This window comes from Neodiprion virginianus, chromosome 2 (genome assembly GCF_021901495.1).
Source record: "Neodiprion virginianus isolate iyNeoVirg1 chromosome 2, iyNeoVirg1.1, whole genome shotgun sequence".
Taxonomy (NCBI): Eukaryota; Metazoa; Arthropoda; class Insecta; order Hymenoptera; family Diprionidae; genus Neodiprion; species Neodiprion virginianus.
Window position 1 is genome coordinate 2,307,110 of NC_060878.1, and position 16,158 is coordinate 2,323,267.

The 16,158-nt window shown below is 36.4% G+C and overlaps 1 protein-coding gene across 2 annotated transcripts; it reads right to left on the reverse strand.

Moving 5' to 3' along the window:
* Window positions 1-7,498: 7,498 nt before the first annotated feature.
* LOC124299360 (transcription initiation factor TFIID subunit 4) lies at window positions 7,499-15,554 on the reverse strand. Of its 2 annotated transcripts, none has more exons than XM_046752543.1 (10): window positions 13,986-15,554; window positions 13,087-13,299; window positions 11,433-11,549; window positions 11,007-11,342; window positions 10,367-10,507; window positions 9,773-10,032; window positions 9,458-9,624; window positions 9,236-9,366; window positions 8,969-9,151; window positions 7,499-8,800 (listed from the first exon to the last, which is right to left on the reverse strand). In XM_046752543.1, the coding sequence occupies exons 1-10, from the start codon at window positions 14,988-14,990 to the stop codon at window positions 8,522-8,524; spliced, it is 2,832 nt and encodes a 943-aa protein (XP_046608499.1). In that variant the 5' UTR covers window positions 14,991-15,554; the 3' UTR covers window positions 7,499-8,521. The 2 variants fall into 2 exon arrangements, with proteins under 2 accessions (XP_046608499.1, XP_046608498.1); XM_046752542.1 differs by having other exon boundaries at window positions 13,024-13,299.
* Window positions 15,555-16,158: the final 604 nt, after the last annotated feature.

Sequence of the window (16,158 nt, forward strand, 5' to 3'; positions counted from 1 at the left end):
GATTGTGCAACAGACCGGCAATTATAATTGTCTGCGAATTGATTAGATGATCCGTCGCTTCCTCGGTTGATGCATAATTTTATATTTATAACTGGGATCAACATCCGATACTGACGAAACATTTCAATTCTTTTGTACCATTCACGAGGTTTAAAAAAATTTATATATAATTTATTATAAAGTGTGCTGAATCGTTTTTAAAGAATTTTCGTTTCTTGGTGATTTTTACTGATGTATCTGTCACGTGTTATAAGTATAAGCCTGAGTAATAAGAAAGTCTATGCGATAAAACGTATGAATTTAACGAGTCCCGGCGATTAGTTGCTACACATAACGAATTTCAATATCGTCATCGAATTATATTTGACAAATTTATAGTATAGTCGGAAATTTATTCGTCGCGTGGGCGTTCAACGGATTATGTATAAAATGTAGTTTACAATAGAAATAGGAAAAAAAAAAAAACTTTATTACAGAACCGCGGTGAAGCCTTTTCTTCAAATTAATCGCCTCTTCGCTAGGGGATTTTTAGTAGAATTTTATAAGAACGTGCTGTTTGCGAATATCGCCGGAGGATTAAAATGATGAAAAATGCAGAAATTGTAAGTACCGCATTACGTTAAACATTGCGGATGCAGATCGTTGACTTTTCACCAACTTACCGACTCTGGCCAGTTGATAATTTTCACATGATCGTACATTCGTCCTTTCGATTCTGACCCACTGCGATTAGTTTCGGATTCAGATTCACTGCCTGAAGGGTTTCCAATTTCCTTGAACTGTGACAGAAAGAGAATTCTATGTTAAAGACTGCATCAGGTAGTACAGAAAACGAGAAAGTTGATACTCCGAATCGTACAGTATACGTATAAAGCCTTTGCGTCACTGTTATAACGATTTTGGAAAGTCAAATATAAGGTGTTTAAAAAAAGCAGGATAATAGTCGCACGACAGGATTGCGGAAAAGAGAAGAATAACTTCAATATAATACTGGTATTACTCCTATATTTTTCTCAACACGAACTCACTTGATTATACTTATAGTCGATTCCGCAATCAAAGTTAAACGACTGTGAAATCGAAAAAAGATTATGTGTATAATAAAACACGAAACGCATTAACATGAAGATGATGCATGGAATTCGTTAGGCTTAAGGTGTCAAATTCACTTGGGGACGGTCTAAAATCATACTTGTTTTTGGGAGTATTTTTTTTTTGTTTACGAAGACACTTGCAACAATTTGAGTTTGAGAGCTTTATTACTTATAGTTTCAAGAACGTTTTAGAATTTTCTCATTGAAATTAATAACAAAATGGCGGCATGCCGCATGTAAGTAGCGAACAACTCGTGACATCACTGTCTAACTTGTAACAAATGGACAAAAATGTTTGAGTTAAAAACACCTTTTTGCGTTCGAGCTGGTGGCCCAGATGTTATAATAAAATTTTGCTTCAAATATATACGATTATGAAAAAAAATTGTTAAAAAAAATGTAAGTATTGAAATTCAAAAATCTAGCCACAAGCTCGAATCGTAAATAAATAAGTTTGAAAGATTCTGTCACCGGATTGAAAACGTGGTCGCTCGCTATTTATGCGCGCTATGCCGCCATTTTGGTATCAATTTCAATGAAAAATTTGTAAAATTTTCTCGAAACTATAAATAGTAAAGCATTGAAACTCTACTTGCTCAAAGTGTTTTCATTTTCTTTAAAAAAAAAAAAAACTAAAAATAAGTACGATTTCAGACCGTCCAAGCTGCACACCCACCAAATCAAAGACAACGATGGACAGCAACAACTTTTATTCCTCTGACAATATACATTACAGTCTGAGGTAAAAGTCCAGATAAGAGCGTATAAGGATCGTCGGTCTGACTCGGATGAGATCATTCGAGATCTGCAGCCGGACGCAGGTGATATACCGGAACCGGAAGTTGCCGAAATGAGCATGAGTTGATTTACCCGTAACAGTTCTGCGTAGACGGTGAAATAGGCGACTGACTATACGACCGGCTGAACGGGCCCGCGAGTCGTCTTGAGTCACGATAAATCTTGAAATTTGCGCCCGGCTCCTATCTCGGCGAGGCTTCAAACAGCCGCGAGGGAACAGCTTTCTCCGGTCAACAACCGACGAAGCAGAGCAAATATTGATCAACGGTGCAAAGACATCCGTGCGACCTCTCCTGATCTTTCTCCGTGCCTCCGATGGCCTCTTTATATCGTCATCCTTGTAACGCATACGTATCCGTCCTGGAGGAGAACTGCATTTTGAAATGTTACCATACCCGCTTCTTTGCTGTCCAATTTTCGCATGTTTTACATAAATTAAAAGTTTTTCGAGCGCCGATTACGATCTGAAATCGGTTTTCAAAAAATCAAAATGGCGGATACAATATGGCGGACGAAAATTTGAAATTCGATCGAATCCGGGGAAAAGGCTTGATTGGTCGAGGTGTTTTTGGGGTCGCTGATTACGAATCTGGAAGCAGATTTCGAAAATTCACTATGGCGAATCCGGTCAGCGACCCCGATAATACCTGCGTAGAATTTTTTCACCGGTTTCGATCAAATTTGAAATTTTCATCCGTCATTCGAATTCTTGAAACCGGATTTCAGATTCGTAATCTGCGATCCCAAAGATCACAGAATACTACCTTGTTGTAAAACTTGACTCAGCACAATAACCTGTGACTCAAAGAGTTGACTGCAGGCTAAAGTTTGTTCGAAGCTATCTAAATGTATTTCTTTTACAGAGTGTGTGTAAGAAACGCTTCGGCGTTTCATTATGTACTTTACTATTTTATGTAGAAATATTAACGCGAACGAAATTATTACCACGGTATTTACTTTCCCCTAAATTAATGAGTTTTTTTGAAATTTCTTTTCATTATCGGCCAGCCAATTCGATCAACAAGAAGAAAAAGAAAAACGAAAAAATATCGAAAAGATATTCTGCCTGAACACGAATAATAAACGAAGTACGTCTATTTAATAAATGGGTTATCGAAAGTATTAAGCCTGCGGACTGTACGGCGTAATTCGCATGACGTCTTAGTTTTCTCTCCAAGAATTTGGGTATCGGTTATTATACGCATAGTGTCCTGGCAGGATTTCACAGTTATACAGTAAGTATGAAAATTGCACGTTACACTTATATAAACGGAAAGACGTTTATACGTTACACGTACTTGTCAAATATCAAGATAAGGTGGAAGTCAAGGCTGGTAGCAATATAAGCCCCGCTGCATCAGCCTACTTTACTTATAATGATACTAATATAACTAGTATCGCGATACCGTCTGAGAAACCTGACTGATGTGAAACGGGTCTAACTTTGTCCGTTACGGTACAACGACCAAACTAGCATTTAGCATAACCGAGTGATAAGATCAAATTGGATCTCGCGATAAGGATCAGCGACGTTCCCTGGAATCACGATCCTCCTTTCTATCGCGACTGACCGCCGATAATGGAACCTCACATCATTGAACGTGATTCGCTATAATTATTCTAATTGTTCAAATAATTTCATTGACAAACGGTTTTACAGATAAATTTTTTTTATTTCTATCCTAAAGTTCAGATCTTCTAAACGAGAATAGTGAAAGCAAACACGGAAATCAAGAATACTTACATGCCAGCTGCCGAGACAATCGTGAGAGTAAACGTCTTGTCACTTCGTTATTACGTGGAACGTTTGTCATCAGCCACCGATGCCTCAATTTTTTTTTTTTTCTTTTCTTTCCGTCGCGTCTATAATGCAGAAAGAAAATTTGACTGTTTAATAAAGAGAATTTTACGATGAATGCATATAAATTGGATAGACTTATTATATTATAAGTGGTATCGGGGAGTAGTTTGAATTGCATATAAGCAAAAAGCAGTTATACTGGTTAATGTGATACGTAAGTAAAATGTCACCTGAAACAGCGTTAAAAAGTGTTATTTTTATTGATAACAGCTTGATGAAAGTGTGACCTAAGCCTATAAGTAAAAAACTATCTTTCGTTTGAAATAATTATGAAAAATCTATGACTTATCTTTTAACAAGCCGTACATAATGTGTGTACATATATACATGCATATATATATATATATATATATATGCATATGTACGTAATTCATAGACAGGATATAGTGAATAATGTGTATTTTTTTAAAATTTTTTATAGTAAATTTCACATTGTTTTTCTCCCATATTTCTTCGTTCTTTCTTTTTTTTTTCTGTATTATTTTTACAAAAACTCTATTATATATCGGTAAGGTCGCAGCAGTTATAGTAGATGACCTCGATCAAATCATTTACATATCATTTTCGCTCTAGTCTGTTATTGTATTATTATTATTATTATTGTTATTATTATTATTATTTTCTTGAGATTTTCTTTTTCCTCTTCTTCCTTGTATTTTGTTTCACCAACTAATTACTTACGCTATACATAATAGCTAAACTTATCATTATATTCACTCATTATTTACATATTAACAATGAATAGTGGCATATATATGTATGTATGCGTATAAAAAAAAAAAAAAAAAATTCACCATATGTTACCTAGAAAACAATACTTGACTGACCACCAGCAGTATTTTATACATACATCTAATCATGTGTAGAAACCCAATAGACCCTTACTGTACATATAGATTTGTTTTTTCTCTATTCCTATTTCTTCTTCCTTGCTTTTCTTTCGCTTTTATCTATACATTGTAGTACAACAGAGAAAACGCTCGAATGTATTTTTTTTTTTTTTTTTAAACACAAAAATTGGCATATGTGATAGAAAACATGAAAATTTGAAGTAAATATCGCAGAGATCGTGAAATTAATCTGAAAATGAAAATAGAATAATTTCGTTTACGTAACACGGAAATAATTTTACCCGTCTTTGGACACGGCAATTATATTACTACATGGGTATATTCAGTGCATAAAGTGACCATAAAGCGAAACTAAACTGATTAGAACAGAATAAAACTGTTACACGTATCGAACATTGTTTTTTTTTTTTTTACTTTTCTTTTTTCGCTAAAATTTTATACAACCGTTTCGTGTATTCGGTATAATTGGCTATTGGTAATTATTCATACTAGTCGGGCGGAAAAAAAAAAAAACATAAATAAAAAAATAAAAACATTTTATACGCGTTACGAATTATCTCTTTTTTCATACTTGAACGCTTCAAGATTTAATTAAATTGGCAGTGTTCTCCGTCAATTTGACACCATACTTTTTTTTTTGTTTTAATCGATTCACTTTTGAATAGATCAATCTGCATACCGGATTACGATGTATACTAAATATGCATGAACGATGATCTTGTTGTTATAAAAAAAAAAAAAAAAAACCAGAAAAGCGAATCTGCTTTCTTGTCTCGCGATTTGTACATGTAACGAAATAACGAATAAAATAATAACTATGTTTTCTGACAAGTAGTGATTATGTATATATTTGTTATACAGGAATCATTTTAATTGGCAGTGCTAGCGATGCGTTTCATGCGTATTTCGTGAATCTATATGACGATACCTGTTATATACATATCATAATTACAAATTTTACCAACTATGTGCTTGTGTCTATTTCCATACAGGGCTCTGTCTAACCTAGTGCAATATTTAATTTTCTGTATAAATAACCGACTCAGATTTTCAACAGTGTTTTGAAGTAATAAATACGATCCTGAGTTCATACTTCATTGCATATTATTGAAATTTATTGCATGTTGTCTATAGTTTCTGAAGAATATTGCCATGATGATAATATAACGAATCTAGATACAATAGTGTAAGCTTTTATTCCTTTGCTTTTGCAAACGCATGCAAATAAAACTATTTCATTAACGAAACGGCATTCATGAAAAGCATTTATGAGCGTGAATATAAATAATACACGACCTTTTTCTCTTTTCTCTTACAGATATGATTAATATTTACGGGCCTATTTGAAGTAAAAATAAAAAATAAATAAAAATATAAACAAGTACCGGCAGATACAAAGTTTGCGTTATCGATTTAGCGGAAAATTCTTTGCTGCTCATAGGTTTCGGGTAAAAAAAAAAATGAACAAAGATTATAATCTTTCGTATACAGAGTCGACAGATAATTCTTTAATTAATTTTAGCAGAAGTTTGTATTATTACGTAAACGATTATATAGATTGAAAAAAAAAGATCGTACAAATTTATATAAAATTCACGCCAATTCTCTCTCTCTCTCTCTCTCTCTCTCGCTGACTCACTCTTTGAGAATAGATTTATGTACACATGTATATATCATATCTTCAAACGTATAATACTAGTTGTACAATCAGACGAATTTTTTTTTTTATACCTGCATAAAAAAATATATTCAAAGGATAACAAAAGAGAAGAAACGCGTAAGTGTGTAGATTAATAAATCGTGTGCGAAGAATGCGACTTTATGTACTGAATTTTATATAAACATATGAGAAGTTGCGGTCCTTCGAAGAGCGGCTCGTATGGTTACTTTTGAAAATACACCTTGTGAAAATGATAATTTAATGGTGTTGCTTAATTAACATAATAGGAGAGATATACTTAAATAATATTCGCGCGTTTAGCTTTGGCGACGTTCGAGTCGTTGAATAAATAAATAAATATGCAATGGCGAAATATCCGTTTAACGTTAAGGGGTGAAAAATAAAACCGATGTATTTGCAACCGCTAACAAACCATTACGAGCCTTCTTCGTGTTGTGATATGAGAAATGAAACTGCCAGGTTTCTGCGACCGAAGAGAATATTAGGTATGAATGTGATAATCTGCATTGCAATCCGCATGATTTATAGGAATACCCATATGGCGATACGCGTATATCTTTCTATTGTACAGAAATCAGGTACACGCTTTCGAAAATGGAAAAAAAAAATCAAAATAATCAAATTCCATTCTTTTCGTTCAATCCGAAATTTTTAGTTAGATATTAAGCATATCATATTATACGTATATACTCGTATACCTCCCGGTAGATTATTTATCAAGGTAATTAAATAATCCTGATGATGAGAGGAATAGAATCGTATTTATAACGTTGTGTATTATATATAAATAATAAATTATAAATATCGTTCGAAAAAATATTCATAATTCTTACTTTTTGTAAATATTTCTTTAATAAAAAACGTAACAGCTAAATTTATAAACACTGAAAATGTAGATTACAACATAATATACTGTTATAACAATTCCATCACATGGTGGAGAATAGTCGAGTTGTGGCTATATTCTGTTGTACCAACATTGAAATTATCACTATTTAGTATTTTATGTGTGTAATGTATATTAGATATATTGTACAAATTATTTTATTCCATACTATTTGGACAACGTGCTTTTCTTTTATTCCCGTTTTATTTAATTTTCTCCTTCTTCTTGTCTGTACGTCTTTAATATTATTCATTATTAATTAATTATTTATTATTATTATCATTATTATTTGCAAAAATATGATTTACTATTTTAACAAAACCTGTACGCTCATTTTTTTTTTTTTTTTTAATTTTTTCCATTTTTACTTCAATTTTCTTTTCTCCGTAGTTTTTTTTTTTTTTTTTTTAATTTTATTTTTTAATTTTTTTTATTTCTCTTATTTTACACACTAGCGCAACACTGTCCAAAAGTATAGGTCAAGAATTACAATGCAGTAGGCATTATACACACACGCGCACATATATATCTCATATACATACATATGTATACGTAGATATGTACACATATACATAAGTACATGTGTGTATACGTATATATATATACGTACATATGTATATATATAAATGTATATATATATAATACGCTGACGTCATCCGTCACGTTCACCCGTTCAATCATTTAGTCATTCGCTTGATCAATCATTTCATTTGCACGCCATATATACACACAGTTCTATATGACCTAATACGCACACTACTCTCGCCATATGTATTATTATGCTACTCGATATCAAAGACTATATATCCTTGACGACGACGACGGCGACGGAGACGACGACAAGGAGAGGAGGATCGATGTGCTCATACACTTTGCTCGATTATTATAATCATTGATTCAATTATTACATTTGCTTTCATTTTTTTTTTACGTTTTTTTTTCATTTGTTTTCATTTTTCTTCTCTTCACTCGTGTTTGAAAAATAAAGAACGATCTATTTTTATTATACACTTAAAAAAAAAAAAAAAAAATTCAGTCATTTACAATATAAGAAGGGGAGTGACGGAGTCTCGGGGGTGATGGGGAGAGAGGGAGGGCCGGGGGTAGCTTATAAATATTTAATCGACGTTGGTACACGAAACGAATCGTTTACTTTTGAATGTATATGAAAATACCAGGCCAACCTATGGTGAGTTTCATTGTACACGTATGACGAAACACCGGCAGATATGCAATAACGACAACACCGCGGTGATGATCAGGGTCCAATGAGGCCAGCTCACGCAAGACCATGCAATTTGGGCGCCAGGGATAGGGCGGGTCACTCTCGTTCCTGCCCCTCGCACAACATCACTTCAAGTATGACTTATAAAGCGTCGTACTCCTACACGTCTCCTTCTCCTGTTCCAACAGGAACAAAAGGTCTCTGTAGTTGACTCTTTTTAGCCGCGGTCTCATCGGCATTTGCCTACTAAGACCGGACGTCGAAGAGTTCACTCCGCTTCCACCACCCGTCCCTCCCGGCGAACTGCCGATGTCCAATTTTTGCTTCTTGCGTGGACCGATCGCTTGCAAAGCCGTTAGATTCGCTTCTCTTTGCCTCAGTTCTTCCATCTCGGCCCGTTGCATCTACAATGAGATGTAAAATACTTCGTAATTTTCTGAAATATCTTTGCCGAAATAATTAAGAAATAAAGTGAAAGTTCGTATCGGAAACTGATGCCGCCGACATATGTGAGAAACTAGTAAGATCGAGTCTTGTAATTGGGTATCAAATCAAAATTAGACGGCGCATACCTCCTTGGCTTTAGCCTTGAGTTTGGCTTGTTCAGGATCTTCGGTTTTGGCGCGACTTTTCGCAGCTCTCAGAAGTAATTCTCTTTCCTGTTCTTCGTGCCGTCTACGCTCTACCCTGTCGAGTTCCTCTAAAAATTTCAACTGCGTCCTTACATCCTGTGTAACTTCGTACCTAGGATCAACCTGACAACAACAACGATTGTTAGGAGCAAAACTCAGAACTACATGAAATTCCATTCACGGCATGCTCAGATCTGCAAACTTTACCTTGATGAGGTCTATCCTATGTTCCGCTATTACTGCAAGCTTTTCAACTAAATTTTTTAGCCTCTCCTGGGTAGCGTGCGAAATTAGCGACGCGACTTCCGCGTTGGGTTCTTCTAATCCGTAACTTGAAACTGGAAGGATAAGAATTTGTATGTTTATAAATAAATGGAATGCTTCTCAAGCGAAGAGATGAAAAATGTCAAGCACAGCCGAAGAAATTACCTATTTGTTTAATCCTTTGCTGTAACGGAATCATGTGTAAAAAGACTTCGTCTTTACAAGACCGAATCTGCGTACCAACAAATTCAGTCGATCCAAGAATCCTCTGCGATTCTTCAGCGAGATTCACACCTCCCATAGCTGCTACATCGTTTATATCGTCGTCACCGCTGAAGAAGTTACGGTATGAAAAGGAAAAGTAAAAGTTACAAAAATATCAATCAATGATCAATAGCGACAAATCTCAATAATACCAACAATTTCCAATACTCTTATTTGCTATGTAGATACACAAATTCGCAATACACGATAACTTACGTGTATCCTGCCGAAGAGAAAGTTTTCTTCTCTTTCTCTTTAGCCGTTGGTTTTGGAACGAAGGAAGGCACTACGGCTTTATTCTGGGTAGTAGTGGTGTTGATAGTCTTGCCCTGCGCTGTGGTAGCAACCGTCTTAATGACGTTAGCGACAGGAGGTTTTTGAACGGTGGGAGCAGTAGGTCGAATACCGCTCACCGCCACTGTTGTTTTGACCGTGTGTGTCGTCGGGCTACGGACCATCGTCACTACCGGTCTGATCTAAAATATTGTATTGCCGAACTTTTCTAGTGAAACCAAAAATACAGCAATCCATTTAAATATGGATGAGTTAGGGGGGACGCATATCGAAAACAAAGTTAAGCATCCCTGTGCTAGATCCTAACAAAGTTTACGGATCTTGAAGAGACGGTATCATCGGTAAATTAGAAATAAATGCTAAGAAATTACAATTGGAGTTGACCGAATTTAATCCGATCTGAACAATGTCTCATCGAAACAGAACATTATCGAGAACAAAAACAATGGACTTCAACTACAAAAGTCCAAGAAAAAAAATACGCAATGATCAAACTTTATGTGAACTCAACCATACCAGTCTCTGTTGGATTTGTTGTGCTGGTCGTTGAACCATCGTAGTTGCCCCTGCGAGAGGCGCCATAACACGTACTTGTGTTGTCGTTATGCCTCCTCCCACTGGACCCGTAGCTACAGCAACAGTTGGCCTCAGCTGATTCTGGTAGGAAACATAATGTCAAGTGAATAACACGCTCGAAGTTTAATTAGCGATTATTTAACAATCGAGTATTTTACATAAGAGCGATTCGGTCAGGGTTGTTAGTTTTTTTCCCACTGAATTCCCCATTTTTCCCAAGTTTTCAATGTATAAAATACAAGTTTGTTCTGAAGCTCACGGGAAAGAAGTTTGTAGTATACACAATTAAGTACGACGGTAACAATGAAACGTTAATTTAAATAATGAAATGCATTCAACTTATCTAATAGCTTATGAATATTTGTACTGTAATATAAGTATACCTCCGAGATATTTAATGAGCGTTTATAATTACGTGAAATTCCTCGACTTTTCCAACATGACAAATAATCCCCCCCAAAGAACATCTCGATTTGCTAGGTCACGTAACAACCCTGATTATAATTTAAACATGGACGGATATGGACAATATTGATATGAAAATTTTAATACAACAGTTTGCCATATTGAATACACCCACCTGTGCCTGAGCTACCGACGTACTGTCTGCTATGGAGAAAACAACGTTTGCAGGAGGGGGACGTATGCCTTCAATAACAAGATCCTTGGTGACGAGGGACTGTCTGAGAAGCGGCAAGCTCTTCTTGAGGAACCCAATGAGGCATGGTTGAGGCGAGGCATTCAGCAATCTTTCAAGTCTATCACAAAATTCTTCCGGTTCAACTTTAGTATCAATTAACTCTTGAATCAACGTCCGAACATTTCGTTCCACTGCTTTAGGTTCTCGACTAGACAACTCTAACAAATTTGCTAAGAATTTACGGCACTTTTCTTTGGTATTATCTGTGGTTTGACGCTGAAAAAGAAGAATTACACCATTTTTATTATATTATTAATTCGCGATGGTTGTACATGAAACAAAGACAAAAGTCAACATGTTTTTTACCTGGGCAGGACTTTGTGCTGTTGGAACTTTAGTTGCAGCAGGTATTGGAGCTGCGGCTGCTACAGTAGTTACAGTACCAGGAGTCGTGGTCACAGTTGTAACACTTGCAGCTACCGTCTAGATGAAAATTAATCATTTGTAACTAACCTCATTGCTTTTCATATTTGCGATATTGAGGAACGATATGAAAATTCGTTCAAACATTTTTTTTTTACTAGATGAAATTTTGTCAATCAAGGAAGCGTTGATTTTCATATCGTTTTCTTTTACTACAGTTGCAATTTGAGGGAAAAATAAAAAAAAAATAAAAAATAAATACGTAATTTGCGCAAACCACTACCGTTAAAATAATGCACCACTACTACTCACACGCAATTTCATGTCACAGAACAAATACAACGAATAAGTAAATAATTTCGGCAATCACACTACACGTATAATAATAAAAACGTGATACAAATATGACAGAATTTGCATTGTCATTACAGAAAACTGAAGGGCGCGTAATCATCAAGCACTATGAAATTCACTTCTATACCACTAGCAATATTTTTTTCATGTCTAAATAGCCGTTTAGCAGTTGGACAATCGTGTGGAATTTATGCTAATGGATATATCATTCCATACTTAAGCTGTGGGGATAGTATACAATACAAAAAAGACAAAAAACGAACTAAATTTGTGAATAATAGTAGAAATTAATACTTGGACTGAGATTATGAACTTTGATTGATTTTTTGTAATCAAACGTGGCTATTTGAAATGAAAAAGTGAATTGTACCTACTCAAATAGCATCACATAAACTGACCAATTACATATTTATCAAGCATTGTAAGAACACTTTGATATTTCTACTTAACAAACATGCAACCGACATTGTAGTTCGGGCTCATCGAAAAATTACATGGTAGCTTAATCGAGAATATTAATAAGACTGGTTGCAAATGGTCAGTGGTATTCAACACCTCAAATAATACCGTGTGACATGAATATAATAGCTAAACATTTTTAAAGTTACGAATTTCTATTTATCATTGAAACTGATGATACCGACGAATTTAATAAGTTTACTTTTAGTAATTCAGAAAACTTCTTTTCAATAGTAGGAAGGCAAAATTTGCAATTTAATAATTTCTGTCAAAAAAATATCCTGAATAGTTCAAAATGATAATAAAGTGATGCAATATATGCAGTGTGATGCATACCTTGCGATACAGAGAAAAACAATCGAGTGACATCTATCGTAAATTCTAAATCAAATCATATGTCCAACGAAAATTAGTTAAAAATGATATCAAATATTACGTCGATGAGAATAAAACATTGACGGAGGAAAGAAAACGGTTACCAAGAATCATTCCACGTATTTCTTGTAACAAATTGACAATTGAATTTACAGTAAAATATAAATCCAACTTGGACTTGTAACACTTTCCAACAAAGATATGCACGGTATATTGCCGTTCTAAGAAAAAAGGACAAAAAATGAAAGGAAAAACCACTATTCCAATCAACTAAAGTCAATAAAACAGTGCAAATCTACAACGCCACTACATCAAGAGACTCTTACGAGTTATGAGTGTGCGTCACCTGAATGGGTTTTCTTAACGTGGCGAGTGGCGGGCCAGTGAACTGAGTGTTCAGCCTACTTACAGCCGGCACAGAGGTTAGGCGATAAGTTGTGCCTGCGGTCGGAGCAACCACTGCGCCTCCGGCAATACTGTTCGGGGTGACATTCCCTCCCCCAGGGGTACCTGTGGGTGGCGCCGGTCCTACCCTCAGCAATTGGTATTGCCCATTCTCAGTTTTCAAAAGCAGATGTCCCTGGGTTCCAGGTTGAAGACCTTGGAGGGCCTGCAGTGTTATCTGAAATGCCAAATTCCCAAATGTTAAATCGGTTTCATCAAAATCTGGTAGTTTCATTGACAGTGAATGCGTTAACAATCGATCGCTGCTAGGAATAAACTGGCCATTTGTTTCCGCAAGCTGAGAACCTTGAATTTGAAGATTATAACAGGAGAAGATTCGGTAGTTTGCAACTTTTGTACATGTATTTTACTTAAAATATAGTTTGAAATCGTCATCGGATGAAAAAATCAATTCTGCATAGCTGAAACCCTAGATAATAAAAATTGTAACAAGTTATTCAAACTTATAATGATTTTTTCTTTTTGAATAGCCGATAAACTGAATCTGCGTTTGAGATCATAAAATGGAAATTGTTAAAAAAAAATGAAAATAGTAATGATATTGCGCACATCAAAAATGATTCACTGTAAACATACAGCAATCGGTGCTGACACATGGTTTGCTCGCTTGAGCAAGAATGAATGGGCGAAACTGTTTCAAGGTTATTGTAAAATAGAAAATAAAAAGACAGTTCTGTGATTGACAAATAAGTCTTGAAAAACACGAGATACATAAAATACCAGTCACTTTTGATATTCTGCAAGGTTATTGGAGGGATTGCAGAAAAGTTGATACCGAAATATTGGCAAGAGCAAATGAATGCGAAAATGATGAATGAAAATGTCGTTAAAAAAGCATCTTACCCCGGGTGCACCAGGTCTGGCACCGACCATGTGTTGTCCAATGACGACCCTCGAGGCAACTTGCTTGCCCTGCTGTTGTCCAGCGACAGGAGTACCGGGCCTCATAGTGTTTACGTTTAAAATTTGGACATTGCTAGGTACTATGGTAGAAGTGACGCCAGCCTTCCCTTGCAGGGTGCTGCTGGTGGCATTCCCAGCCACTGAAACGGGAACGGACATTGGGACGGAAACCATTCCCCCAGGTGTGGCGCTAGTCTTTATAACCAAGGCAGTGCCACCCCCCTGCTGCTTGTTGACATTAGCCGAGGACTGGCTGTTGGCCTGTGTTATAGAGCCGATGTTGTGAGCAAGGCCAGAGGTAGTCTGAAGCACAGTCTGCGTGGTCACCCCTAGACTGCCGTTGGGTAAATGGCCAACTGTTTGGGTGGGGAATGACAGCCTGTTGTTAACATTAACCACACCTGTGGTGGATATGGTCTGTCCCTGTGAGGGATACACCAGTTTGACAGACTGCTGGTGCTGCTGCTGTTGCTGATGTTGCTGCTGCTGCTGCTGTTGTTGGTGATCGTGTGTTTTGGTTATATTAGTAATGTTCGTTTGTTGATTGGTTGTGACTTGGTTTATGTAGGCGGCAGCGGGAATTCCTGACTGTGGATGCTGTTGCGATGTTGTATGCGCTATCGTGTTCGAGGTGACGACGTTCACCGGCAACAGGGTGCTGGTCGTGATTGACTTGCTCGGGTCCTGGGATATCAGGTTGTTCATCGAAGTAGCACCGCCGTTAGCAACCCCATGTTTCAGTCCCGCGGAGATGATGGTACCCCCGTTTGAAATCCCACTGTTTAACTGATGGTTTTGATTAACCGAACCGGAGTTCACTTGGTGGGTTGAGATCGGCGGCGTTGATGTGACCAACTGCGTCTCGAGCGAACCGACGATCGCGTTTACTGCGGATTCATCGACGTCCGTACTAAGAGCTTCCTCCAGAAACTTAGCTGACGCCATTTTCTTTCAAGCTCCAACTGTAAACTGAACTGCGCATGCGCCTACAGAAAATTATTCCCATCGTGCATTGCCCCTAGCGCAGCTGAAAATTGAATACATCATATCTTCTGTTTACCATCGGGCAGTACACGCGCAAATCGATATTATTCCCCATAGTATCCTCGTACTGTTTACTTCTTGTTTTTTCCTCGCTACTTCTTTATACCGGCTATTTCGACGCTGCTCATTTTACGCGTTACGTAACGCAGTGAACGCCTACTAGCCTTGCGTTAATGCCTTTCCCTCCTTTACACCTTCTTTTGATATGGCTGCATGTCAATGAGTAGAACACCAAAACACGTCACCCGCCAAAATGGCCAGCTCGGAAATAGTCAACCAATAAGTCATTTCAAACTCATTTCTGGTCCCGATTAGTTTAAGATTCGCGTAGTCGGTTTCGTTCTCGTTTTTTCTTTTTCAATTTCTTTCGTTTAGTTCTTCTCTTATTATTTCCAGATAACATTCAACACAAGTATTTGTTGATGATTCGATAAACAGAAATACTATTGACCATAAACTAACTCATCACACGAGACTGGACACTCGTAAGTTTATACAAATGATTTAGCTTTGTGCGTTCACAAAGTCATTTCAACGCCGCAGTTGCTGTCCCATGGATACAGGAGGGTTTCTATTATTACTGCGACGTAAAGCCACGGCCATGCGAATCCACCTTTATTATGCCCGGTAAAACAGCTGCACTTTCGAATGTTGCAATTTCGAAACGCCAACTCAAAACTTGGACTGTTATAGGTATTACAACAAGCTTTGTTTGAATGATTTGCTCTCGAGATATTTTATATTATAATATCTATGTTACAATCATCCGATTTCTACATACGACAAATTTTATTAAATATTTCGATAAATTAAAACGTATCAAATCACTATTGAAAGCTATTACAAATAACAACTATACAAAACAATATCTTTATTAAAAATCATTTCCAGTCAAGGAACAACAATATTTTCATATCAACGATACTAATTCATGAAAATTCTGTGTATACTTGATATTTTAAATTTACTCGAAACACTAGTAGTGGCATTAATGTGGGACACTGTACAAGGCTTTCGTTTTGAAAAAGACCCCTCATTGAGGAGAAAATGAGATTTGATATGCAACACG